Raw genomic sequence first — 27,634 nt, forward strand, 5'->3', positions numbered from 1 at the left:
CCGGCCTAAACCCCATCGGAGACGTGTCAGGAACGCAGAAAGGTGGAAGCGATGCAGCCATCACGCACCAAACACACATGCCATTCACTGTATAATTTAGAGTCTCTGTTCTCGCCACGGCAACGAAGAAGAATCCCCCTTTGTAACTGTCAAAGCGGAGGTGATGGGGAGAAAAAGTTAATCACCTCGCGGCTCCGCTCGCCGTCCGGAGCTCGAGAGGATTTGGAGAGTCTTAGGAAAAACAGAGGAATCAATGTCAATTTAATCCAAAACACACATCCTCTTTACAATGAAAGCCAGATGCAGCGAGGCTATTAGTTCCCCGCTGTAGCACGCCGCCGTCCCACATTTATGACCCCCGTGTTTTGGTTGAGGTCCCATGAAACCCAAATCTTTTCTTATCATCGGTTTAACTGGTTTAATAAGCTGTCCAAACATATTCTGTCTGCGTTTTATGTTTTCAAGCGAATGGGCGTGTGAATGAAGCTCGACATGAACGTCTAAAACACAAGAATTGTCATTTCAAAGGTGGTGGAACTTTTCTAACGTCCAGATGTTTATCGCTTTGGCTTGAATGTTCCACTGTGTGTCGTTACATGTAGCCATTTCCATCGCCACCAGATTAAGTTACAGGCCAGATCTGTGGAGAGGAGAATAGGGTTTGGCTTTAAGGACACAACATTTTTCATTGTTTCAAAAATATTAAAACAGGAATATGCTAAAATGTGCCTGTCATTATCTTGTTTGACAATATATATGTTGTTTATTTCCCCTTAAAATGTGATATTATCTATTTATGAATACATGTCCCGCTAAACAAATCAACTGTTATATATATATGGTATATTTTAGCAATATAATAACCGGAATATTGTCGTACTGTGGAACATTACAAGCATCTCCATGGAGACAAGCAGATAACGGACCTCCTTCCACACAATCTATCTTTTAGTACGAATACAAAAGGTACAATTCATCACCAATTCACACCTCCATCCTCAAGCCCAAATCAGACCCAACAATAGGGCTAATCTGTTTCAAATGGGACAATAGGGCTAATCAGAGTATGTTAATCAATGTGCTGCAGAATGATGAGGAATTTGGACTGTTGTCGTAGCGATTTACAATTTTAAACAAAGATAATGTATTTGGAATGGAGAAAAGTCCAACAGAATGACATTTCCATTTGCTACACACATTTACATTGGCTTAAGTTATGACATTTCACTCAATGTACACAGGATATTTTACTCAATGTACACAGGATATTTTACTCAATGTATACAGGATATTTTACTCAATGTACACAGGATATTTTACTCAATGTACACAGGATATTTTACTCAATGTACACAGGATATTTCACTCAATGTACACAGGATATTTTACTCAATGTACACAGGATATTTCACTCAATGTACACAGGATATTTTACTCAATGTACACAGGATATTTCACTCAATGTACACAGGATATTTCACTCAATGTACACAGGATATTTTACTCAATGTACACAGGATATTTCACTCAATGTACACAGGATATTTTACTCAATGTACACAGGATATTTCACTCAATGTACACAGGATATTTTACTCAATGTACACAGGATATTTCACTCAATATACACAGGATATTTCACTCAATGTACACAGGATATTTTACTCAATGTACACAGGATATTTCACTCAATGTACACAGGATATTTCACTCAATGTACACAGGATATTTTACTCAATGTACACAGAATATTTCACTCAATGTACACAGGATATTTCACTCAATGTACACAGGATATTTTACTCAATGTACACAGGATATTTCACTCAATGTACACAGGATATTTTACTCAATGTACACAGGATATTTCACTCAATGTACACAGGATATTTTACTCAATGTACACAGGATATTTCTCTCAATGTACACAGAATATTTCACTCAATGTACACAGGATATTTTACTCAATGTATACAGGATATTTTACTCAATGTACACAGGATATTTTACTCAATGTACACAGGATATTTCACTCAATGTACACAGGATATTTCACTCAATGTACACAGGATATTTCACTCAATGTACACAGGATATTTCACTCAATGTACACAGGATATTTAACTCAATCTACACAGGATATTTTACTCAATGTACACAGGATATTTCACTCAATGTACACAGGATATTTCTCTCAATGTACACAGAATATACACAGGATATTTCACTCAATGTACACAGGATATTTTACTCAATGTACACAGGATATTTCACTCAATGTACACAGGATATTTTATTCAATGTACACAGGATATTTCACTCATTGTACACAGGATATTTTACTCAATGTACACAGGATATTTAACTCAATGTACAAAGGATATTTCACTCAATGTACACAGGATATTTTACTCAATGTACACAGGATATTTCACTCAATGTACACAGGATATTTCACTCAATGTACACAGGATATTTTACTCAATGTACACAGGATATTTCACTCAATGTACACAGGATATTTCACTCAATGTACACAGGATATTTCACTCAATGTACACAGGATATTTTACTCAATGTACACAGGATATTTCACTCAATGTTCACAGGATATTTCACTCAATGTACACAGGATATTTTACTCAATGTACACAGGATATTTCACTCAATGTACACAGGATATTTCACTCAATGTACACAGGATATTTCACTCAATGAACACAGGATATTTTACTCAATGTACACAGGATATTTTACTCAATGTACACAGGATATTTCACTCAATGTACACAGGATATTTCACTCAATGTACACAGGATATTTTACTCAATGTATACAGGATATTTTACTCAATGTACACAGGATATTTCACTCAATGTACACAGGATATTTTACTCAATGTACACAGGATATTTCACTCAATGTACACAGGATATTTTACTCAATGTACACAGGATATTTCTCTCAATGTACACAGAATATTTCACTCAATGTACACAGGATATTTTACTCAATGTATACAGGATATTTTACTCAATGTACACAGGATATTTTACTCAATGTACACAGGATATTTCACTCAATGTACACAGGATATTTCACTCAATGTACACAGGATATTTCACTCAATGTACACAGGATATTTCACTCAATGTACACAGGATATTTAACTCAATCTACACAGGATATTTTACTCAATGTACACAGGATATTTCACTCAATGTACACAGGATATTTCTCTCAATGTACACAGAATATACACAGGATATTTCACTCAATGTACACAGGATATTTTACTCAATGTACACAGGATATTTCACTCAATGTACACAGGATATTTTATTCAATGTACACAGGATATTTCACTCATTGTACACAGGATATTTTACTCAATGTACACAGGATATTTAACTCAATGTACAAAGGATATTTCACTCAATGTACACAGGATATTTTACTCAATGTACACAGGATATTTCACTCAATGTACACAGGATATTTCACTCAATGTACACAGGATATTTTACTCAATGTACACAGGATATTTCACTCAATGTACACAGGATATTTCACTCAATGTACACAGGATATTTTACTCAATGTACACAGGATATTTCACTCAATGTTCACAGGATATTTCACTCAATGTACACAGGATATTTTACTCAATGTACACAGGATATTTCACTCAATGTACACAGGATATTTCACTCAATGTACACAGGATATTTCACTCAATGAACACAGGATATTTTACTCAATGTACACAGGATATTTTACTCAATGTACACAGGATATTTCACTCAATGTACACAGGATATTTTACTCAATGTACACAGGATATTTTACTCAATGTACACAGGATATTTTACTCAATGTACACAGGATATTTTACTCAATGTACACAGGATATTTTACTCAATGTACACTCAACCATTTGAATACAGCCAGCTCTAGTGGTAAATAATACTTGTTTTCAGTGAAGGCTCTACACAAGGCCTTTTTATCCCTGCCTGCACAATCTGAGGTTGCACACTCAACTTAAATGTTCTTTTGGTTTCTATTGACCGACCCTGATTCAGTTTGTATTGATTTACTACGGCACAATTCCCCGCTCAGTCTGTAGGGAAATGAACGCCCTTTGCTTCACCCCTCCCCAAAGATACCACCATTGAGTTCTGAAAGTGTCACGTGAAGAAAAGGTTAGGGTCGGTTACTGCTGTTTAAAATAGGCTTTTAGATATCATTGTTTTGTCCTTTTCTGGTCTGGGAATTACAAACGGTGCCGAGTTGACGCTCCGTGTACAGGCGGCCATGTTGTAAGGTCGAGTAATCAAAAAGGAAACCACTGGTGGATTATTGACTCAGTGTTTGATGTGGAAAAGTTGTAATTAAAGAAGGTCTGACTACACACAGGGAGCGCTGTAACTTTGTCCAAAAAGCATTCCTGTGTGATTGACTACAAGCACTTGGAGCCGGGCAATGAATCAGTTTCAACTACAGTCGTGATTATTGCTCTGATCTGAGTGCGTTCAATGAGCAAGTATGTGTTCCCGGGAGAGGAGAAGTTGCTCACAGATTGTAACTTTCTGCATCGAATATATTTTCTGTGAGAGCCGACGCCTACTTTCATGTCATCTGTCCGTTCTCTTCATTTTAAGCTTCCTCCCCATTCTCTCTCTTTTGAATTAATGTGACTGATCATGGTTGATATATGTTTTCCATAATCGAGCAGGTCGACACACACTCAAAATAGTGAAAGAACAGTGTTATTGGCTCTGGTAAAGTGTCATTTACTGAAGAACAAAAGCAGTGTTAAGAATTCCAATAAAAGCAGCTGTTTATTTATCGACTTAAAGCTGGAGTTAGTGTCTCCCGGACCAACTGACAGACAAATGTAAGCCACAAAACTGCGATGTTGTTCTGACTTAAGAGGTTACAGCGCATCGCAGCTTCTCTGTGGTGTTTCCAGTGCCATTTTCATTCTACAAGTGCAGTATACTGTATCTGCACATCACACTGCAGCGCGAGATCCTTCATCCCTTTGACAATGACACATTCTTGAACTTTGAATCTAGGTTAAGTCGCACGGTCTGTTACTATAGCAACGTATCCTTCAATAAATTAGAAGCGGAACAATATTTATCCTATGCCCTTTTTTCTTGTTATTTCTTTGAGCTACTCGAGTTTTTTGTTCTGCTATTTTTTATGCTTTTTCATGATATTGTACATTTAGAAAAGAGTTTTACTGGGATTAAACTGGGATAGAACATATCGCACACCAACATTCATCATCGTTACAATGTTAGTTCAAATATACTGTTATCAGCCCTACATTGTCTACCTTTTTTAGGGAGGGCATCCACGGTAAATACTTCACATAATATAAACCTAACGCAAAACCAACTTGCAAAAAGACCCTACCGCACGTCGCAGACTTTACCTCCTTTGACTCCTTGGAGGTAACAGCATTTGTTCTGATGAAATGCACTAATGTGTGTAATGCTGGCTGTTGTCACACATAAGCTTTGGACAAGACTCCCTCGATGCAGCGAGAGGAGGCTAACGTGATAAGTGCAAAACCAGATTTACTCTTGTGCTGTGTTGGCCATAATAACACTTTCCTCCTGTCAGCATCGCTCTGTCCTGGTCTCAGTGAAATGAACTGAACCACCTGAGCCCGTTGGCACCGCTGTGGGGGAACTCAAGCCCGTAGTCCCCACTCACGCCGCCTCCATCCAAATACTGCTGTCACTTTGTTCTGAGAGGACTTCCAGACCAGATTCTGTATTTTGCATTCATTTCGTCTCTTAGAAATTAGCTTTGTTGAGGCGTAATTAATTAGGATTGTCAAAAGTATCAAAAATCAGATACTAATCACAACTTGACAGTCATTTGGTACTAAAAAAATTATGAAAATAACACAATTTGGCCTTTCCCGAACAGTTTTATAATGATCTTTAGCTTTAGCAGAACTAGTTCACAAAGTACTCCTGTTTTGTGTTGAAAGTGTCTGTTGTACAAAACCTTGATAATAGCATTTTAAATGAATTTAAGTGATAATATTGGGGGTAATTATAAATATTATGTAGATGTTTGATTGAATTTTAAACAATATAAATGGCGTAATGCTTACTTAAAGATTACCAAAGATTTGATCAGCATTAGAATAAAAAGGTTTTGTATTAACATGCGCTGCACATACTAGAAATGTTACAATGTTACAGTTTAGTCTTATTATTATTTAGAATCCATGGATGTGCCCATCCCAGAGACGCCTGTCACGCTGGCAATGTCAAATAAATATGGGAAAGAGTGTGTGGATTGTCTGCCAATGTGGTCCAATAGATTTGGTTTTCCATCTGGCGGATCACTAAGCACGGACAAAACGTTTGATTCCTGTCAGCAAAATTGTTTAAATTTGAATGAATAGAAATGAAGGTTTTGTGATTTCTGTCATGTCTTTGTGATTTTGATGCATTTTCCTCCTGTCGTGTGAAGCTCTTTGAATTGCCTTGTGCACGAATACAAACAAGCTTGCCTTTGTCTTATTCACGACTATCGAAACATTCCCATAGTCACATTACTATTGCTCATGCTAAAAAAATACATTAGGTCAATGTTAAAAAAGGACACAGATTAAAAGACGCTTACTTTAAGGTGTGTTTTTTGGACAATATAAAGTAAAACGACAAAATGTTGGTTCTTAAGTGATTATTTAGTTGTAGTTCTTGCTATTTTACTGTGACCTGAATAATCACAATTGTAGTAAATACATTTTTCAGATGTACTTATTAGTGTTTTTTTTTAGGCTGCATTCACGCTTTTACACTCATCAAAACTGGAACTGAGCTAAATCTGGACTAGACCATGAACCAGGACTGAAACAGGACCAAACCAAGTCTACTAAACTGGGATTAAACCAGGACAAGTGTGAATGCAGCCAAGTCCAATTTTCTGTGCTAATTTTGTGCTAATTTTGATACCGCAATTATGTATTTAAGTGCTCTTTTTTGTGCTGGTTTTTTGCAACACAAAATAATAGGACTTTCTTTAGGTTCCCATGTGATTCAGTCCTCGTAAAGATGATAAAACTGTTTAGAAAAGGTAACATTTTGTCCTATTAATGAATGGGATTTCATTTTCTGACAACCCTAACCCAAAGACGGACAGTTGAATCCGCATTAGTTCGATTTCCGTCACTTTTAAATGTCGTTATTGATCTGCAAATGAAAGGCTCCGGTAAACACGCACACGTCCGCCCAGTGAACGTGGATCTCTTTTCCTATTGGACGCAGAAGACCTGGCGGCTAACGCGCAGGAAGAGCTGGGACTAATAAGCGTTTCAAAGTCTGCACGCTGTCAATCGTGTCTGTCATTCCGGAGACGAAAGACGAACACTCATCAGATGTGCGCATGATGTCCCACAATGAGCTCTTACCGGGTTTTGAACGGCATCAGAGCGTCTTCCAGTCCTGTGCGTCTGAGGGTAACAAAAGAGGCCAAATGTTCTTGGTCAATTTGACGATTTTGCCTTATATTATTAGACATTATACATGAACTTCAAACCATCTGTGTATCCTATTCTGCAATAGTGATATACAAGCATAAATCACTGCTAATATCGATATTATTTTAATCGTTCCAATATAGAAGAATGTGAAAAAACAATATATTTTGTGATTTAAGGCTGTACTAAAACAATTCTTGGCCGATTAAAGCATCTGCCCCAAACTATGATCAAACAGCTTCAACCACACAGAATTTCATGCCCTGTGTCACCGGTTCTGTTCATAATTTTTATGGACAGAATTTCTAGGCGCAGTCAGGGGTCGGAGGGTGTCCGGTTTGGGGACCACAGGATCTCATCTCTGCTGTTTGCAGACGATGTTGTCCTGATGGCTCCATCAAACCCGGACCTGCAACATGCACTGGGACGGTTTGCAGCCGAGTGTGAAGCGGCTGGGATGAGAATCAGCACCTCCAAATCCGAGGCCATGGTTCTCGACCGGAAAAAGGTGGCTTGCCCTCTCCAGGTGGGTGGGGTGTCCTTGCCCCAAGTGGAGGAGTTCAAGTATCTCGGGGTCTTGTTCACGAGTGAGGGAAGGATGGAGCGTGAGATCGACAGGCGGATCGGTGCAGCGGCTGCAGTGATGCAGTCGCTGCATCGGACCGTTGTGGTAAAGAGGGAGCTGAGCCGAAAGGCAAAGCTCTCTATTTACCGGTCGGTCTACGTTCCTACCCTCACCTATGGTCATGAGCTTTGGGTAGTGACCGAAAGAACAAAATCGCGGATACAAGCGGTCGAAATGAGTTTCCTCCGCCGGGTGGCTGGGCGCTCCCTTAGAGATAAGGTGAGGAGCTCGGCCACACGGGGGGAGCTCGGAGTAGAGCCGCTGCTCCTCCACGTCGAGAGGAGCCAGCTGAGGTGGCTCGGGCATCTGTTCCGGATGCCTCCTGGGCGCCTCCCTCGGGAGGTGTTTCAGGCATGTCCCACCGGGAAGAGGCCCCGGGGAAGACCCAGGACACGCTGGAGAGACTATGTCTCTCGGCTGGCCTGGGAACGCCTCGGGATCCCCCCGGAGGAGTTAGAGGAAGTGTCTGGGGAGAAGGAAGTCTGGGAGTCCCTGCTCAGACTGCTGCCCCCGCGACCCGGCCCCGGATAAAGCGGCAGAAGATGGATGGATGGATGGATGGAACTACAATTTATACAGAAAAGTACTTTTAACACCCAACTCTTCAGCTAACTCATTCAAAGTCCCAAAGAAATCCTCACAATCTAAATAAAATAAGTTGTATTGATCGATTAAACGTGTCATTAGTGAGTTAAATGAAGCAAAAGCGGAGTCTGTGTAGTTTTATCGTTTCATTTATATATCAGACAATAATTAAGAGGTGATTTATTACCTTGACATCTTTTAAAAGTAATAAATCATCTCTGACATGTCTGATATAGAATGATAAAACTATTCTAAGATAAACTATTATGAGGCGGGTGCATGTTCACAAGTCACACTAATCCTAAAAAGTACTAAAAATATAGCATTATAGATTAGATAAATATATTTTTTACAAAAGAGAGAAGTGAGTTTGTGAACTTTACTTCAATTTGTGGGACATCGCAACAAATAATGGTTACTGGCCAGAACAGCAGGACAGATTTCATTTGTCAGAGTCGGTGAAAACAATGGAAGTGATTGAATTGAGCCATAATCCAGTTTAGTTTCTGTGTTGAGCCCAAGTCCAGGTAAAGGAATGAGATGAAACATGTTTGGACAACTCTTGACAGCCGCTTTTCTACATCAAGCCGCTTTGTTGGAAATAGTAATATATCACACACAATAATCACGGTGTTTACCAGTGAAAACATCTCTTTAAAGTGCTTTGTTCGGTCTCTTTTATTTAGATAAATGAGGAAAATTATGTTTAGGATTCTGTGCTGTTCTTATTTCAACTTCCTCCAACATGATTAGCCAAGACAGCACAAAGAGACAAAGAAAAGCAAGTTCAATAGAAATAAAAAAAAACACCATCTGCACAGTTAATGATAGAATTTTGCTGTGACAAAATTATTTATTTTTTTATAAATGAATAATTCAATGAATAAATAATGCTTCCTAAAAGTATTTTTAGTCTTAATAAAGATCTCTTTTACATTTGATCCAGTTGTTTAAATACTATGAACACATTTTCTTTTCCCTCTGGAGGTGGAAGATGACCAAAATATCAAGAATATTGGGAATGTTGAGTATATCGAGTATATCATTTAAAATATAATAACATTCATGCAAAAAGAGCTGCTTTTAAATAAGGAATAATAAGGATAAACTTAAGTAATATTTCTGCACTTATGTAGACCTTTCTATTGTCATGTTCGGTGAGTCAATAATCACAATAAAACTGTAAAATTAAACTATTATATAAGCATTTCAGTTAAATCTGTACTCCAAAACAGCATTTCGATAGTTTGATTTCACAAAGCTGCTCACACATTATTGGAACAGTTATGTATTAAAATAAAACAAAATGAAGGATTTCGCTTTTGTTTTATTTGTGTCAATAATTGTGATTAATTGTTATATCCTCATGTTTTTTCTCACAATAATCGCAGCCCTAAAACTCTACATCATATTACTGTTGACCGATTTTGAAGGATTTATTACATTACACTTTTTCATCATCTGGCTTTAATGGATGTATTTCAGGTTTTTGAGTATTGAAATGAACCGATACTTAAATCTGTAACGAAAAAAGATACTTATTTGAAATGTACAAAGACAACATTTGACCTTTCCAGAACATTATCTTTAACTGTATCAGAACTAGTATAAAACCACTTGGTAACATAAAAAGAAGCATTATTTTGTGTTGAAAATTGCACAACAGTATAAAGTTATCCTTGTTTAACTAAACCAGCATTGAGTATTGAGCCGATTCCTCAATATTTAAATCAAGTTTCTAACAGTGTTGTGGAACATAAGCTGCTCTAAAACTGCAACATTCAGCAAAATGCCGTTCTCTTGTCAAGACAAAGTGATAAATCAAGCTTTAAATCCCTCTATGAAGTCATCAGAAAGGTCCAAGTCTGTTTAGCATCTGAATGTGTGTGAAACTTTGCACAAGGGCAAATGTTAAATATATATTCTATGGATACTGCGGCCCCTGCTCACCCGCCCAGACGCTTAATCTCCTGTTTGAACCTTCTCTCTTCATCTCCGGGAGTGAAGACCCAAGACATAAGCCTTTTAACCTGATTAAGAAGACTTTTTCTCCAGAGGATCGCTCCAACGCCCATTTATTCTTTCAATGCCACCAGAACCATACATTCAGTTTGTGTTCGTGTTGTATTCTTCTTCTATTAACTGTATTAGGACCATGATAAGAACTGAATATTTGTGATGTACTTACGCTTCATATTTACTCAAGATTCCGTTCACAATAAACAAGTCTTGGAGCATTAATATTTGACAGAGCACAGAAATATTGACTATTCTGTAAACCAACACAACACAAACAGGGCCAAGAAGTTTGATTAAAAGTGCACCATATGGAGACTTCATGTTGAGCAGAGGATGTTACATTTTGTCGAACTTTTATTTTATTTCAATTTGGCTTCCATTTTCTGCAGCGAGCGCTTTATATGGAGAGCCGGCTCTTTTGGAACGCTGCAGGAATCAGGAAGCTGGATCTTTATTGATGTGTTGGGACCCGGTGCTTGTCCTGCCTGTTTGACATGTGTGCGTGCGGCCGTGCGTCCCCCCGCTGGAGGTTTGGAGGGCAGACTTTATCACCGCGAGCTGAAGGTTTATCAGTAAAGGTGCAGATGCAGGTGGCTGGCCGAGCTCAAAGCCACGCTCACTGTGGCCACCGCCGCCGCCGCCACCGCCGCTGCTGCTGCTGCTGCTGTGAGGGAGAGATGAGAGGCTGCGGCGCTGGGGGGGACGCGGGGGGGGGGGGGGGGACGCAGGGGGGACACATACTTCACACGACTCCTCCACATGTTCACTTTGACTCATATCGGTCCTGCTCGTTCGTCCAAGTTCAACTCCGACTCAGACAATTCAGCACATATATTTCTAACATGAATAGATATAGTTCTGTGGCCACTGTCCAGGCTGTACCCCGCCTAAGGCCCAAAGTCACTGGGATAGGCTCCAGTCACCCGCGACCCCGAAAGGGAACAAGCGGTAGAAAATGGATGGATGGATTATGGCTCAAATTTAGCACATTTTTATCGTGAAATGAATGTTTTAATGCAGGAGAGAGTTTGACATTTTAGCTGCTATAAATATGAATCTGGTAGTGTGATTCTTAAAATAATGACTGAATGACTAAAGCACAAGTTATATATTTTGCCTGCCTCCACAGATTATTTAACTGTCAACTACTAAAATATGTATCTATCATGTCTCGTAAGATGTTTTACTAAGTTAGACCAAAGGAATATATCAATAATATACCAATAATAGCCACGAAGCTAAAATGTTCAACTTTTCTGAACTGAAAAGCTACTTGGACAACTTGTCTTTTGCTCCTAAATAACATAAATGTTCTCGATATCATGAACACACGACACATTTAGCTCCTGGATCTTAAATACATTATGTCATTTTCAACTGACCATTATCTGATTATTTGTAGTATCAATTCTGCTTTAGCCTCTAATCTTGATCTAGTTCTGATCCATATTTAGTTTCACATTTTTCACAACTGAAATGAGGACTATAATATTCAGATTATAATATTCAGCCTGTTTACAGCTCACATCTGCAAAACACCAGGGCACAATATTGATTTTATAATGAGTCATCAATTATTCAATTAGTCACAGTAAATACCCGCATTATATGTATCTAGAATGCAAACGAATGCACGTTTCTGCAGATAAAGTGTAATCCTGTACCTCTACTATTATATATGAACATGCCTGGCCAGCTTCATGTACCTGCTCTTGTACTTGTACTTGTACTTGTATTTACACGTTCTTCATCGCGGTGAAGAAAACAGGACAGAATCAAAGTATATTTTCCGTCTTATCGCTGGCTGAGAATTCCAGCAGGAAACTCAATCTGACGGGCGCAAATACACAGTCAATTAGACGCGCATGATGGTTTATTCAAAAGAAAGTAAAAAGGACTTCATATACGTTCCTGCCGGGGCCCTTGTCCCTGCCGGGGCCCTCGTCTCCAGGGGTCAGGTGGGATTTACTGAGTCACCTCCAGAAGTGTCACGCACACGGGCCCCGGAGCCCACAACGGAGCGTGGCAAAAGTGACAATGTGAAATAGCTTCCATTAGAAAAGAAAACAAAAACAGCGCCGCAAATGTAATAGCGCCGCAATTTGGTCCTGTCGTTGGTCCTGTCGCCGCGCTGTTAAGCCTCAGGGGGAAACGTTTTAGCTGGAGGTGTACAATGCATTTAGAAGAGATGCAGTCTGGGTAGTCAAATGGCCACTTCATTCTATTGAGATGGATAGGCTTGTCTTCTCTCTTCTTCTCTCCTCTTCTCTCCTCTTCTCTCCTCTTCTGTCCTCTCCTCTTCTCTCCTCTTCTCTTCTCTCCTCTTCTCTCCTCTTCTGTCCTCTCCTCTTCTCTCCTCTTCTCTCCTCTCCGCTGCTCTTGTCTTCTCTCCTCTTCTCTCCTCTTCTCTCCTCTTCTGTCCTGTCCTCTCCTCTTCTCTTCTCTTCTCTCCTCTTCTCTCCTCTTGTCTTCTCTCGTCTTCTCTCCTCTCCTCTTCTCTCCTCTTTTCTTCTCTTCTGTTCTCTTGTCTCCTCTCCTCTTCTCTTGTCTTCTTTCCTCTTCTCTTCTCTTCTCTCCTCTTCTCCTCTCCTCTTCTCTCCTCTTCTCTTCTCTCCTCTTCTCTTCTCTCCTCTTCTCTCCTCTTCTCCTCTTCTCTTCTCTCCTCTTCTCCTCTTCTCTTCTCTCCTCTTATCTTCTCTTCTCTCTTCTCTTCTCTTCTCTTCTCTTCTCTTCTCTCCTCTTCTCTCCTCTTCTCCTCTTCTCTTCTCTCCTCTTCTCCTCTTCTCTTCTCTCCTCTTATCTTCTCTTCTCTCTTCTCTTCTCTTCTCTTCTCTCCTCTTCTCCTCTCTCCTCTTCTCCTCTTCTCCTCTTCTCTTCTCTCCTCTTCTCCTCTTCTCTTCTCTCCTCTTCTCCTCTTCTCTTCTCTCCTCTTCTCTTCTCTCCTCCACTTTGCTTTCTTGTCTCCTCTCCCTTTTATCTTCTCTCTACCTTCCTCTCATCTACTCCCCTTTCTCTCTACTTTCTCCCTCCTTGTCGTCTATCCCCTATACCTATCTATCTCTCCTAATCACCCTGCTCTTTTATTTCTTTACCCGCACATTACCTCTCCTCACTCTGTCTTTCTCCTCTCCACTCTCTCCTTTTTGTTTTCCATTCTTCTTCCTGGCTCCTTGTCTTCTATCTCCTACTCTCCTCTCTTCTCTCCTTTTTTGTCTCCTCTCTCCTTCCGTACCCTCATTATTTTCCTCCTACCTACCCTCCTAATTTCCTTGCCCCTTTCCTTTCCTTTTCTTTCTCGTCCCGCTCTCATTCTTTGCCTCCTCTAATCTCCCATTTTCTCTCGTCTCGTCTCATCTCTTCCCCCTCTTTCATCTACTTTCTCTCTCCTTACTTCCTTTCCTACATACTCATAACTTTCTCCTTTTTACCCGCCACCTCTCTCTCTCCTCTCTCCTTCCTTGTCTCCTCCTCTCTCTCTCTTTCTCCTCTCTCCTTCCTTGTCTCCTCCTCGCTCTCTTTCTCCTCTCTCCTTCCTTGTCTCCTCCTCACTCTCTTTCTCCTCTATCCTTCCTTGTCTCCTCCTCGCTCTCTTTCTCCTCTCTCCTTCCTTATCTCCTCCTCGCTCTCTTTCTCCTCTATCCTTCCTCGTCTCCTCCTCGCTCTCTTTCCTTTTGTCTTCCTTGCTCTCCTTCCTTGTCTCCTCCTCGCTCTCTCTTTCCTCGTATCCTGCCCCTCTCTTTCTCTCCCTCCTCACCTCCTCCACTCTCTCGTTCCTCGTCTCCTCCGTCGTGCGGTTGACAGGCGCTCGTCATCAGCAGGTACCGAAGCCCAGGAGGATCAGATTTCGCGCTCGCAGACACATTGTTCTACATGTGCATTTTCACAGCGCTCTGGAGTGCGCTGCTCTGTCACAGAAGCATTAAGACAGATGTCGCCAGCGCGGGTCAGATTCACGGTCAGCTCTGGCCTGACCTTGACTGTTGACTAATGACTTACTGTAAGTCCAGCACGTATAATGAGCTTCGGCCGGGCAGTTAGTCGCAGTCATTCAGTCATTTCTAATAATATAATGACCAGCTTCAGACTTTAGAGGAAGAAATGTGACTGTTTTTGTTTTTGTTTTTTTTATTTCTAGTTGTTAATGTCACTCTATGACTGCTCTATTTATTTAGTTTTCATTTATTTTTTTACTTTACATAAAAAGTTTCACAAAAAAGTTAGAAAAGTTAGTTCTCAAGTCAAGTTTGGATTTATGAAATGTTTCTCTTCATAAATATTTCAGATTGTTTGGCAGAACTGGCTCAAACTAAAAGAGCTTGGCTTTGTCCTTGGTTAGTTTGGAGCCACTTTTGTCCTTGTTTAGTGTTGCCACCTGTTGTCTTATCATCTCATTACAATAAAAGCCTCCACACACCCATAAATAACTGTCCTATAACTGTTTTTGGAAGGCAGTGTTGATAAAATACACTGTAATACAATAAGAATAGTACAAACATTGAATCTCACCAACGCTGACTAATTCATTAATTTTATCTTTGACTTGTGCAGATGTGGACGAGTGCTCGGAGGGGAACGGCGGCTGTCAGCAGATCTGCGTGAACATGATGGGCAGTTATGAGTGTCGCTGTCGAGAGGGCTTCCTCCTGAGCGACAACCAGCACACGTGCATCCAGAGGCCCAAAGGTCAGTCCCTGCACAGCAAGTGTAAGTCTCCAACCAACGCACCACACTCCTTTACCCCCCTGAACATTTACTGCATGCAGTTTTTATTACTGTTTGTACTTAATTGTATATAAGAGCTGATAGTACAAATGTATGTTTGCAATCCATCAGGAGTTTGGTGAAATGTGCCTTTGCTGCATATTATACCCTTGTTTTGCATAGAACTAAATTATACAGTACAATAATAATAGTACCTCGAATACATAAGACATATGCGTTTAAGATAAGATATTCCTTTTTTGTCATGGGGAAATTTCATTGATGCAACGCAGGTAGATACAGAGGTAGACACAGAAGAAAAGAACAGATCACTTATAGGAAGTTTGAAAAACACTCTCAGTAGAAGATCTCCTATAAACAAAAACTCCCATAGACAAAACCTCCCATTACCCAACAAGGGATGGAGGGGAAAAATAATAAAGATAAAAATAAATAATAAATAAATACATAAATACCATTGCATGTGGTCATGACAGTAATTCCACATGAATATGTGTCACAACGGCACATGAATTTTTGTTTATCACATGAGTTTAAGCCAATGTTATGTTTTTAATTTAGTCACAAAGCATGAGTTAGGTAAGAGTGTCTTCTTGAAGTAGCTAGAACTGCAAAAAGAAGGAGAGGAGACGAATGAATGGTGAGAAATAATTGGGTGGAAGATAAATGAAGTAAGCTTTGATTGGCTTGAGCTTAACTAGAGCTTTGCTTATATAAGAATGTATAGATATATTGTTTTTCCAATAGTTAGGACCTGTTCTGTTGTGATAATGTTTGTGCTGCTTGCTGTTTGTGCTCTGTTGCCCTGTCTTGTTTGATCAGTCAGCAGCTTTAAAAGGATTGTGCAGCATTGTTAAAGGTGTTTGCGGGTACTTGGGGACACATAAGGCATCTCCACTGTGTTTGTAGAAGCAGACAGAAACAAAAGCCTGTGATTTGTATCAGAGGTACATGAAAGCAACTTTTTAAAACGACTAACAAGCCTAAATATTTGAGCAGTGCAGCTCTCAGGACAACACATCCTTTTAACCGTAGGAATGTAAATATGACTATTTATTTTTCTTTCTGAACACTAGCTTATTGAGGATTAACGAAATCTCCTCAAAAACAAATGGTTAAGGTGTTGTAGACTTAATTATCCATGAAATTCTTCTCTGCATTTGACTCGTCAGTGTATCTAAGGATGGAAGTTTGTGGTCAGGAGATCAGGTTGTAGCTGCAGAATGATCCTGCTTTACGTAGACTAAACCCACCAACATGAACAGAGCATGTCCCCAAAGTGAAGTCCTACATGTGCTGGTCATCACATGTGCTGGTCATCACATGTGCTGGTCATCACATGTGCTGGTCATCACATGTGCTGGTCATCACATGTGCTGGTCATCACATGTGCTGGTCATCACATTCACAAGGGTCTTGCTCTGAGGCATGAGTGCTATTCACTATTCCACCATTTTACATAATAGTATAATAGTTAGATTACATTGTTGTTTACTTCTATCATGTGCACATAAACATCATTATAAACCATAGTCAGAACCGTTATTGTACTAGAGATGATGCATATTGGCAGAGTGGTTAGCCCTCAAACAAGGCCTGGATGCATTACACATAACATACAATCACACCACAATTTCTCCTGGAAGTGTCTGACATTCTAAAGTGCAGTACATCTTCACAGACTACAACAGATCTGTGTATAAACTTGTAGCTGCTTTGTGAATCAGTGCTTCAGTGACTAAGGAGGTTAAATATTTGGCCGGTGATGCAGCTTTGGAGCCAATTATTCCTTATCAAAGCCTTTTAAAAGAGTTCATGACTTCTGCTCTTCTAAGTCCTTTTGTAGCGCAGGATGAGCCCTAACAAGCCAGAATGAAAAGCAGAGCAGCACAAGCATCCCCAGGTCTGAGAGGATAAAAGAAATCAGGGATAAATGCTTTTTGTTTTCTTTGCACACTGGTAAATTGAAGCGGCGCAATGCTTGGCAGCGTTTTGGAGTTATGTGTGGAGTGGAGTGCGCCTACGGGGGAATTACTGCAGAGAAAACAATTAAAGAGCGGGCCGGCGGCAGACACACCTCCTGTTTACTGAGCATTCCTACGGGATGGAGCAGTGACAGTGAACGCACCACAGCTCTATAGGCTTTACATCAGCTCCCAGAGGTTACAAGGGCCACTGCACAACAACAGGGGAAAATGAGATGTCAAGGTGTTCTTGTATGTGGACTTACTGAGTTTACCCTTTAAATTATATTACGATTATTTATCTAACCTTAGCCACTAAAGTCCCATTAAGTTTTATGATCTTATGATCCTGGCCAAGACTTGTTCTCTGACAATCATAAAAATGTGCTACTTCTATTCCTATCACTATTCCAAACCTGCCAACACTCCAATACTACTGTACCCCATTTCTGTGTGAACTTGGTACAGAAAATTTAGTGTTACTGTAATATTAAGCCGTTCCAATGCATCTACAATGGTACCTCATATATTTCATATATATCTTTCTTCAGTTATATATATGTACTTGCATGAGTGACAAACCGTCTTCTCTCGCACAGTTATATTTTCTTTTCCTATTTTTGCACCTTTTTTCCCTGGTTACCTTCAAACCTAATGGTTACTCATGGTGTGGAGATGCTCCCTGTGCTCGTCCTCTGCTCCTGACAGGTTGTTCAACCTTTCAGGTTGTTGTTTTTTTATCACACACAATTATACAGTTTACCTTTGTAACCCAAATAGACTGTACGTATCTTCTCTTGTTGGATGAGTGGGAGTGTGATGACAAATGTGATCTATCACACTGAGACAAACAACAACATGCTTGAGCATGGCAATATAGTATAAAGACGGAAGACGTGACAGTATTTGTTGTTTCCTTCTGTTTTTAAGATTCATGAATTATTACTTTTGCAGACTTCCAAAAATGAAATGCCACCACACTTACTGCATATACTGTACAATGTACCCAGCCAATCTATTTAACAGCTGGTGACTGTGTCGAAGTGGGTCAAGTGTTTGTAAGTCTTCACAGGAATGGCATCTGGCAAAAGAACAGCAAAATCACATTGTTTTCTGATTTCTGATCAATTCAACACTTTTATACTACAGCTGATACATGTAACTACCTCATTAAGTACATACTGTCTGTGAAATGTGATTTAAACTGGCAAACACCTAACACTAAAGGGGATATGTAAAATCGACTTTCATGAGCTCACCTTCCTCACTGTTCTGACCTAAGAATAAACACAAAACACATGGTCATTTTCCAGTAATAAAAAATCTGTTGCTTGTACAGGAAGTCAATGAACATGTTTCTATTATTACTGTAGGCAGTGTAAGATCAATATTGTGGATCTACGTTTGTTACAGTTTAGATTAATCCTAAATACCCAAGAACAAAAAGCATAATATGTCTTCTTTAAGTTAATTCTTATTACATAATTAAGTCATATTAGAAAAATTTACTTGTTGAAGTTTTTTTGGGGGAGTATTCCTATTTAAACAAATTGGCAATCTAAGAGAAATGTGCTAAAACTTACCTACAAATATATTAGTTCAGGTTTAAAATGTGAAAGACAATCGCCAAAGTGCCGAAAAATCACTTTATACTCTTTTACAACATAACTTTGTTCCATTTTGGTTTTTGATCTGCTCCTTTTGCAGCATTTGAGTTATTAAAAACACTCTCAAAACAACAACAGTAATTCGATATATTGCCCAATCTCGAGTATTACTTTAGTACAACACAAAGACGTCAAATTGCTTTTCCTCAAAATCACTTTAAAACACAAAACATTTGAATCACTATAACTTAAAACCGTGAGACACATCCCTGCTAAAAAACATACTGAATGCTGGGAACTATTCGGCCCCGATGTTCAGAAGAAATCCTGAAAGAGTCCAGAACGAGGTGCTCCTTTCCTGGCCCCGTGAACTGTCAATGTTGACGTTTCATAAGCGCGGTGTTATTCGAGCGGACCCGACGGTTAGATCGGATGTTTCAAAGTGCTACTACTAAATCAGCTCCGTGTCAGATCTCTACGCGGGATGATCCAGTCACATCCTCTGTCTCCTTTGAAAAATCACCCCGAGGTCCTTTTTAATGTGCCGTTTTTCATATTAATTTAGTCTTTATTGCTTCCAGATGAGTCCCATTTGGGGTGAAGAGATTAAAGACGCCATGAATCTGCAAACTTCCTTCACTCAACACATCAGCGGGACGATATTTTGAAAAGCTAACAGACAGGCTCATCTGCTTATTATTACTGCTCTTATTACGACTGTGGCTCAGTGGAGGAGGAGGAGAGTTTCAGGAAAGGGCCCAGTCTGGTTATTGGAAAAGAACGGAGCCGAAAAATCATTGAAAAAAAAGAATGTCAGTGTAACGTTAGAAAAGACATATGAAGCTAAACTATAAAATGCGTATGTAGATCATTATTTTACATTTTGTTCATAGTAAACCACAATAAAGATCTAAAAAGGCTTAATAATAAAAACAGGTCCATAGATCACTTCACTGCAACAAGGTTTTTTATTAGGCTACCCCGAATAAATGGTCTGTTTGCTGTAACCCGAGTCAACATTTTCAAGTGGGTCGGACGGTAGGCAAATTCTCATTTTTTTTTTTACTTTGAAGGTAAAAAAAATATCAAAATTTAGCAATTTTTTGACTCGATCTTTTGTGCGCCACTACATGCGGGGGACACGGGCATTTGCCATGTTTGTTGTGATGACGCTGCTGGGCGTGTTTCAATCCCAGAATGCATTGCGTAAGTCAAATTTCACACCGTGATAGAGCGTGACATATACTATGGACACTTGAGTGGCGCCAACAGAGACAAACCAACATATAAAAGGCAATAGAACGACATTTATGTGCGTTCTGTTATGTTACAGATGCATGTGGAGGAATGAATATGAAGACGCACATGTGTTGCGCAGTGCGTTATCAGTCCTTTGGGATGTAAGATAGTTTGAACAACATTCAATACGGCGGTTTAGGAAAGACCGGTCAGTGAGTTGGCGAAATAATTTAAAAATAAAAGATTTTGACGTTTTTTTCAACAAAATGCTTATATTTTTTTTTCAGTTGGCTAGTTTCATACTGGGTCGGTCGGGTTACGGCAAACAGACATATTATTTAGCTCAGCCTTGTTGAAAAACGGCTATGCAACATTTTCAACTTTACTCGGAGTCAGAATCTTTTAATTATTTACAAGTAAATACAAACTGAATGTTTGGAGCTTCAATGCAGGTCAGAACAGATGCTCAAACATTCAGGAATCAATCAAAATACAACTCTAATCGAGCTAATGTTGAGGGAACGCCATTATAATGCCAACTTTGCCTAAGAAGAAGTGTTAAATAGGATGTTTTATACAACCTCCAGGGTGTACAGTGTGGGGATTATACTTGTGTCCCTCGCAGGATTTCTCACGTTGTCCTAGTTTACTTCCCTTGCACAAGAAGCTGGATTGTTGCAACATTTGAGTTTACAAAAATTCATCAGCCCCTCACTGATCTATCTGGGTCTGCACCACTGGCCAATTGTGTCGCTGTTTGTGAATTCTAGGTCTTGGATAAAGCTTCAAGTGCTACACAAGCTCAGCGATGGCTCCCTCTGATGTTTTACTGAATGCCTCTCCCCACTCTTTACCCCAATTTCATTCTGCTTGTCAAAAACAGCCAAAAATAATAATTAAAACAACAACATGGCAGTATATGTAAGGCCACTGTGGCTAACCCAGAGGTTTGTGGTTCGATCTCTGCTGCTGGTGAGGCTTCTGGCACTAATCCAAATAGCCCACTGTAAATTCCTCTTCTTATTCAACATTTTCAGTGGGAATTCATCATAATTCTCAGACTTTCTTTTCGATCTATTCTATCTACTAAAAATGTCACTGTATCTAATTTTAGTGCCACAACCAAACAATTGTGAAATCCTCCGTTTATTTGTATGTTGCTCTGCGTTTAGGTTTACTTTGTAGGTTGAATTGAAATAACTTTTAACATTTAAAATGACCAGGTAGTCAATGTAAATTTGATTTTTTTCCCCCTTCAATCAACTTACTGGATAAATAAAAATTGTTTCTAAAATTCTCACAATCTAAGTTAAGTTAAGTTCTCATGAGTATATTTTGACCTAAATAATCACTATATCAAATAACCGGTTCACCTTTACAGCCCGAGAATCTACCAGCGTAAACAAAGTCTTTTTTGTATTAATAATGTTCAAAATATAAATCCTCATAGCGAGTAAAGCCTAAAAAAGGCCGGTCCTTGGTGCTTTATTGTTCATTAAAAGCCTCTCCTCTCCGGGTCGGGTGGGTCAGGTGCTGTTTGGCAGGTTGAGCGTGCATCAGTGAGGGGCGGGGTCTGACGGGACCCTGTGTTCTCTGTCCCGCTGCCGCTGGAGTCGCTTGTTAACGCCGAGCTGGTGCCAATTAGACTGTGGGGGTCTGCTATCCGCACAGCTAATGACAAGTCTCCAGCCTGCCCCTCTCCCCCCTAACCCCGCTCGTCTGGTCCGGCCGATGTGTAACACTTCATTTATTTTCCCCCAAATATTTCTTCTCGTCGAGGCATGGCGTCTTTGAAAGGCCAGCCAACGGTGCTTAGTGGCTGATAGTAATGCCATTTGGGTCAAAAAGTCAACCCCGGCTTTGATTTATCGTCCCTTTTATATAAGAAGACATAAGAGACATAAATATTGAATATACGTGCATGGGAGAGTGGATTCAGTGCATTGGAATTCAGGAATTTTTTCAAGTCGAACCCATATCCATAAATTTAAACTTGTATGTTTTTGCTGTATGCTCGATCACTTACCTCAGCGACCTTAAGTAACACCTATAAGTTAAATCCATGTGCTATCTGCTAAAACAATTAGAAACTTAAATGTATGCCATGGTAACAAGCAGGAATAGCTTAACTTTCTCCTCTTTGCCACACTACCACTCACCATTGCTTGTATGGTGGTGGTCAGAATGAAAAAATGGGCATACTGAATGTATAAGTCCTTAGTTGGATCACATATCAAAATATACAGCAACAAGATTGTATTTTTATGAGTCCATGGAGAGGGAAATCTCATGCCGAATCAGTTTCATTGATTTGGCATGAGATTTCCCTCTCCATGGACTCATAAAAATACAATGTCTTAAGGGAACATTAATTACATGTAGCCAGCATATTCCAGTAAGAACATTGATATTTACAGTACGTTGCATTGTTGATAGCTGCATAAATCAATCCATATCATTTTCAATAGGGTCCACGTCTTACTTAAGTAGTCATTTGAGTTGTTAAAAAATGTTTATTCCCAGATACCAATCGATACTGTCAGAACTAGTATTGAGACTAGATAATCAGAAAGTGAAAGGACAAAATTTGACCTTTCTTGAATAGTTTTAGAATGGTCTTGATCTATATCTTTAGCAATTATATTCTAAACAAAAAGTGATTTTAGTATTATCAAAATTGAAATTTGAATGTTAGTGGTTACCGTATTTTCCACACTATAAGGCGAACTTAAAAGCCTTTAATTTTCTCAATTTTCTTATAATCTTGTGCGCCCTTTATATGGATTCATTCCGGTTGTGCTTACTGACCTCGAAGCGATTTTTTGTGGTGCACGTTTTGTTTCGCTTAATTCACCTTATATATGAAAAATTATCAAAAATAGCCCTATAGTGTGGGAAATACGGTAAATATTCTCGTACTCATCGGGCAGGGCATCTGGCACCGAGACATGACAATTCACCCCCTATAGTGTTTGCAGTTGTGACAGTGTTAGAACACTACAAAAACTGTAAGTACGGGCCTCTATAACTATGGGAGATTCACTGTTTCTGCAAGGAATATCCCAAGTTAAGATGCACAAAATCATTACATTTACGTTGGTGTATGTGTGTGTGAAAAATAATTCTAAATAGTTTCAAGAGGATGGACCCAGTTATCATGGATATGAACCATAAACCAGGTCAACATGTCTGCATTCTAAAAGCATAAAAGCGATAGAACCATAGAAGAAACGACTTTGCAGTGACACGTGCTGCCTTAAAGCTGTATGTTCAAACCTTTACGGTTTTGGACTTGATACATTCTGTCACTGAAATAAAATGTGTGCGTTTAGATGTGCAATAAATTTATACAATGCAATAAAATGTCAAGAAACATAAATTGTCCCACGATCTTTATCTTCAGTTTGCTATTTTAATGAAGAAAGGTTGCGAGAATGGTGTGTAAATTTAAAAACAAGCCTCGGTTGTTATATTAAATTGAAACCTATTATGACATTGAGATAAAGCAGTCTCTTCAAGTTTTGATCCTGTCACACTGTAAATGAAGACGTATTTTGGCTTTATTGTCCAAAGTAAAAGTTCACGGCACGTTATAAATTGTTAAAACCAGCTCCACATGTTGAAGTTCTGTTTCTCATTTCGCTCTCTGCTCCTATGATTATGTTAGCTCAAAATGCTTGGAACTGTCTTTGCAGGATTCATCCACTGTCAATAAAACTTTGTCTTGTGTTTACAACTTTCCCAAGCTCCCTGGAGAGTTGTTCGCCCCTTGTTTAGTTAATCACATCCTCTCACGCATGTATCCAAATAATACCAACACACTACATTCATTGTTGTTGGCTCCTTTGTGACATAACCATTTTGTCAAGATTTTTATTTTTAATTTTTGTCAGTAAGAAGAATAAATGGGGATGAAAATTTGGAAGAGACTCAGTATTTGATGGTGAGCCCCTTGTCTAAAGTGCAGAACAAGTTTGAACAGCAATTAAGCAGTTTCACAGTTGCTAAGGGACCATTGCTTGTCTCCATGTAGATGTTATTTATTGACCTTTATTTAACCAGGAAAGTTCCACTGCGATTCACAATCTCTTTTGCAGGGGACTCCGGGCCACACGGAGGCCACATGCTTTTAGTGGTAGCCCGGAGGAAACCTACGCAGACACAGGGAGAACATACAAACTCTACACAGAAAGGTCCATGCGGGATCGGAAATTGATCCCAAGACCTTCTTCCTGTGAAGCGAGAGCACTAACCTAAAGGTGTTTATTTCATTGCAGGTGTTTGTTTGTTTTTGTTTTTTTTCTAACAAAAAACATTCATTTGAACTGTGAGCAGGGTCATCTCTCATAAATATATATTTATATAAATATACCAGAATGCTAATTGTAGCCGCAGGCTAAACGCTACCGTGTTACTAGTGTTTTAACAACTACAACTACAAACCAATTGCTTGTTCTTGAGTATCGCAACATCAAAAACTTACATTAAAACTCAATTGTGCCTCAGCTTGAATCAGTTGTACTTAAAATACATATAATTTGCCAGGAAATATCATAAAAGAGGAGAAGAGTTGTGTTTCCCATTGAATCAACAGAAAGTTTTCACCCACACCAGGCTGACACGGACACACACTGACAAGGAGTTATGTAGGTTTGTTTAATGCCACACAGCGGAATATTCAAGTCAAAGCAATAACATGTCCATGGAGATAAGCCGATCGTGTACTCTCCATCAGGAAAGTTATGCAGTGCACCTTTAATGAAAAACATGAAAAAACTGATAGTTTAGGTGCGTTTTGTTTTTGCTGCATTGCTCTGGCGTTTTTCTAATTCTGTTGCTAGTATTCTGCAGTATTTTGGTATTCCGTGTGGCTCCCCTCTCGCTGCCTCTCAGTGGGCCTGCCTGCCTGTCTGTGCCCTGGCCACACTACTGTTTTTACAAGTGCACAAGTGGCTGCTCCATTGCTCTGCAGCCAGCCGTATAACCAGCTCTTTTCCTATTCTGGGGAAGTGGAGCAGAGGGAACGCCCCGTGCTCCTGCTGCTATCTCTGAGCCTGTGCCTCTGGTGCATTGACTTCTGACCAGAGAGAGATTCTGTGTCCGTCCACTGCCACCAGGACTGGGCATTAGAAAAACAAGCAATACGTGTTGAATTTCAGCCATATACAGTATAACACGGAATGTAATATGTTGTACCATTTTCTATTATTCATTTATGTATAGCAAAAAACAATAAATTGTTGTTGGACTAAGCTAGAACTAGGTTATGAATCGTTCTGGGGGAAAGTGTTTCTTGCAGCACAAATGTTATGTTGATTATTAGTCTTATGTAAGTTATGTAATCTATACTGTATCTATAGAGGGCATAACAAGGGAAAACCACAAGCCCAACACCATCCCTAATAACAAACAAAAGCTAAACATGATTTTGATGTTTTGTTTAAGATCTGATAGTATAGAATTAATTTGGATAGATAATGGACCACTGCTTTTGAATATATTTTTGGATTTGTTAATATTGAGATTTTATCTTATAATAATTGGATTTACATACTGCCTTTCAGGACACCCAGCGCTTTCCTCTGCATTATTCACTCACTCCATTCTCAGTGGTGGTAAGCTTCTATTAGACCGATTACTATTATTACAAGTCATTTTAATGTGAACATAGGAAAGCACTTTACTTTTTAGGAGCATAAATTGACTTAAAATGGCTTAATTTAGCTTTTAAAACTGTCACGATCATAATTATAAATAATAATCATAATAATAATAAAGTTTGAGTCCTTATTATTTGTTTGGAGCGCAACAATGACGATGAATATATATCCAAACTAATTGCTCTGTGGTTAGTAATGAGCACAAGATGTATAAATTGTCTGAAACTTGATGAACTGCCAAGTTATTAAAACATTTTGCCAATTTTTTTTTTTTCCAGACCGTGGGAGTAAGTCACCTATGTGCAAATCTCATGTCTCAAGTCTTAATGTCCAAGTCACAAGCAAGTCCAAGTCATCTGGTCACGTCAAGTTACTTACAGTGTTATTTACATGCAAGTGTTGCCTAATCATCCTGCCAAAATCAATCTTAGAGCTTAGTGAATGACTTTACACGGCAGTTGCAAGAATTGTTGTTTTGATCCTGAAACCAATACATTTTAAATGTGATGCCTATTTAGTTTTTTTTTTTTTTTTAATTATTTGTAGTTTCAATTGAGGGTCCTCTTCCCTGAAAACAATGAACAAAAAACCTTTTAAACATGAGCTGCTTGTCTCCACAGCCTGGGGGATGACTGTAGACAAATGTACATTTGTGTGAAGGTCGGAGGTTTTCCAGTGAGTGGTTCCCCTATGATGCCCCAGCCCCTGTAAACTCCCATTCGCCCCTGCTCAACCACTGGGCTTGCAAACTGCATGCATTCTGGCTCCAGAAATGTATAAATACCATGCGTGACCATCCAAAGAATGGCCAATGCGATGCCCAAAATGAAACACCTCACTGTTGTCAAAGAACCAGGGTTACATTAAGTCACTTTGAATTTTGCGCTGTTGCCCACAAGTATTGGATTAATTACAGTAAATACGAATCTGAAATTGGATAGTTTTGAATGAGAACTTTGACAATAGCTTACTAGGTCATTTTAGGGCTACGCCAAATAAAGGTTCTTTTTTGGTAAAGACAGAAGGTCTCACGCAATCTGTCTTTACCAAAAAATAACCTTAACTGGGGCCTTACCCTTTTCACGTCAGTTCTTTCTGGAGATGCCTGTGCTCACAGAGAGAATGTGGTCCAGAAAAGTTGTAATAATGTAATGGCCCAACCAAAGACTCACATTCACACAGTTCTCTGCTGAAGCGCTGCTTTTCTGAAACTGAAACTATGAGGAGCACATGGCTCCTTAAACACAAATGCAACGTATTTACACATAATATAGTTATTTAGAAATATAATTAGCCTGTAAAGCCCAAGTCATTCCAAGTCTTTAGGATCAAATCACAGTCAAGTCTCAAGTCATAAAGGGCAAGTCCTACGTCAAGTTGTGAAAATTGTGTTTTTAACTGAAAACAACCACTTTATGGACATTAGTCCTGCTTTTTAAGATAAAGATTAAACAATGGCAAAGTTTGAAGTGGGTGGGGCTGTTTAGATGTGTGACCTGAAAAAATCTTGACTATCTTTTAACCAAATATTTGTGATCTCAATAATTTAATTGCGCTTTTGATTGAAAAATTGAGAATTCTTTTCAACCATTGAAGGTCATCTTGTGTCATTTATACACCACCGTTCCATCCAAACTCCTGTAGTGCTGTCACTTATCACTTGGCATTAGCATCAGAGGAGGTTGTGATGTTGGCTGGGAGAC

At 39.2% G+C, this 27,634-nt stretch overlaps 1 protein-coding gene across 4 annotated transcripts in view; it reads left to right on the forward strand.

Moving 5' to 3' along the window:
* Window positions 1-27,634, forward strand: part of scube3 (signal peptide, CUB domain, EGF-like 3) — a 147,098-nt gene that overhangs the window by 43,478 nt on the left and 75,986 nt on the right. For 2 of the 4 annotated variants that reach the window (XM_072449156.1, XM_072449158.1), the window contains exon 4: window positions 15,288-15,443. In XM_072449156.1, coding sequence (XP_072305257.1) covers window positions 15,288-15,443 — 156 coding nt within the window. The remainder of the gene's footprint in view (window positions 1-15,287; window positions 15,444-27,634) is intronic. The other 2 variants (XM_072449157.1, XM_072449159.1) reach the window with 1 other exon arrangement.

This window comes from Eucyclogobius newberryi, unplaced genomic scaffold, assembly GCF_026437365.1.
Source record: "Eucyclogobius newberryi isolate DKJ021-1_F unplaced genomic scaffold, fEucNew1.0.hap1 SCAF_17, whole genome shotgun sequence".
In the NCBI taxonomy this organism is placed as follows: Eukaryota; Metazoa; Chordata; class Actinopteri; order Gobiiformes; family Gobiidae; genus Eucyclogobius; species Eucyclogobius newberryi.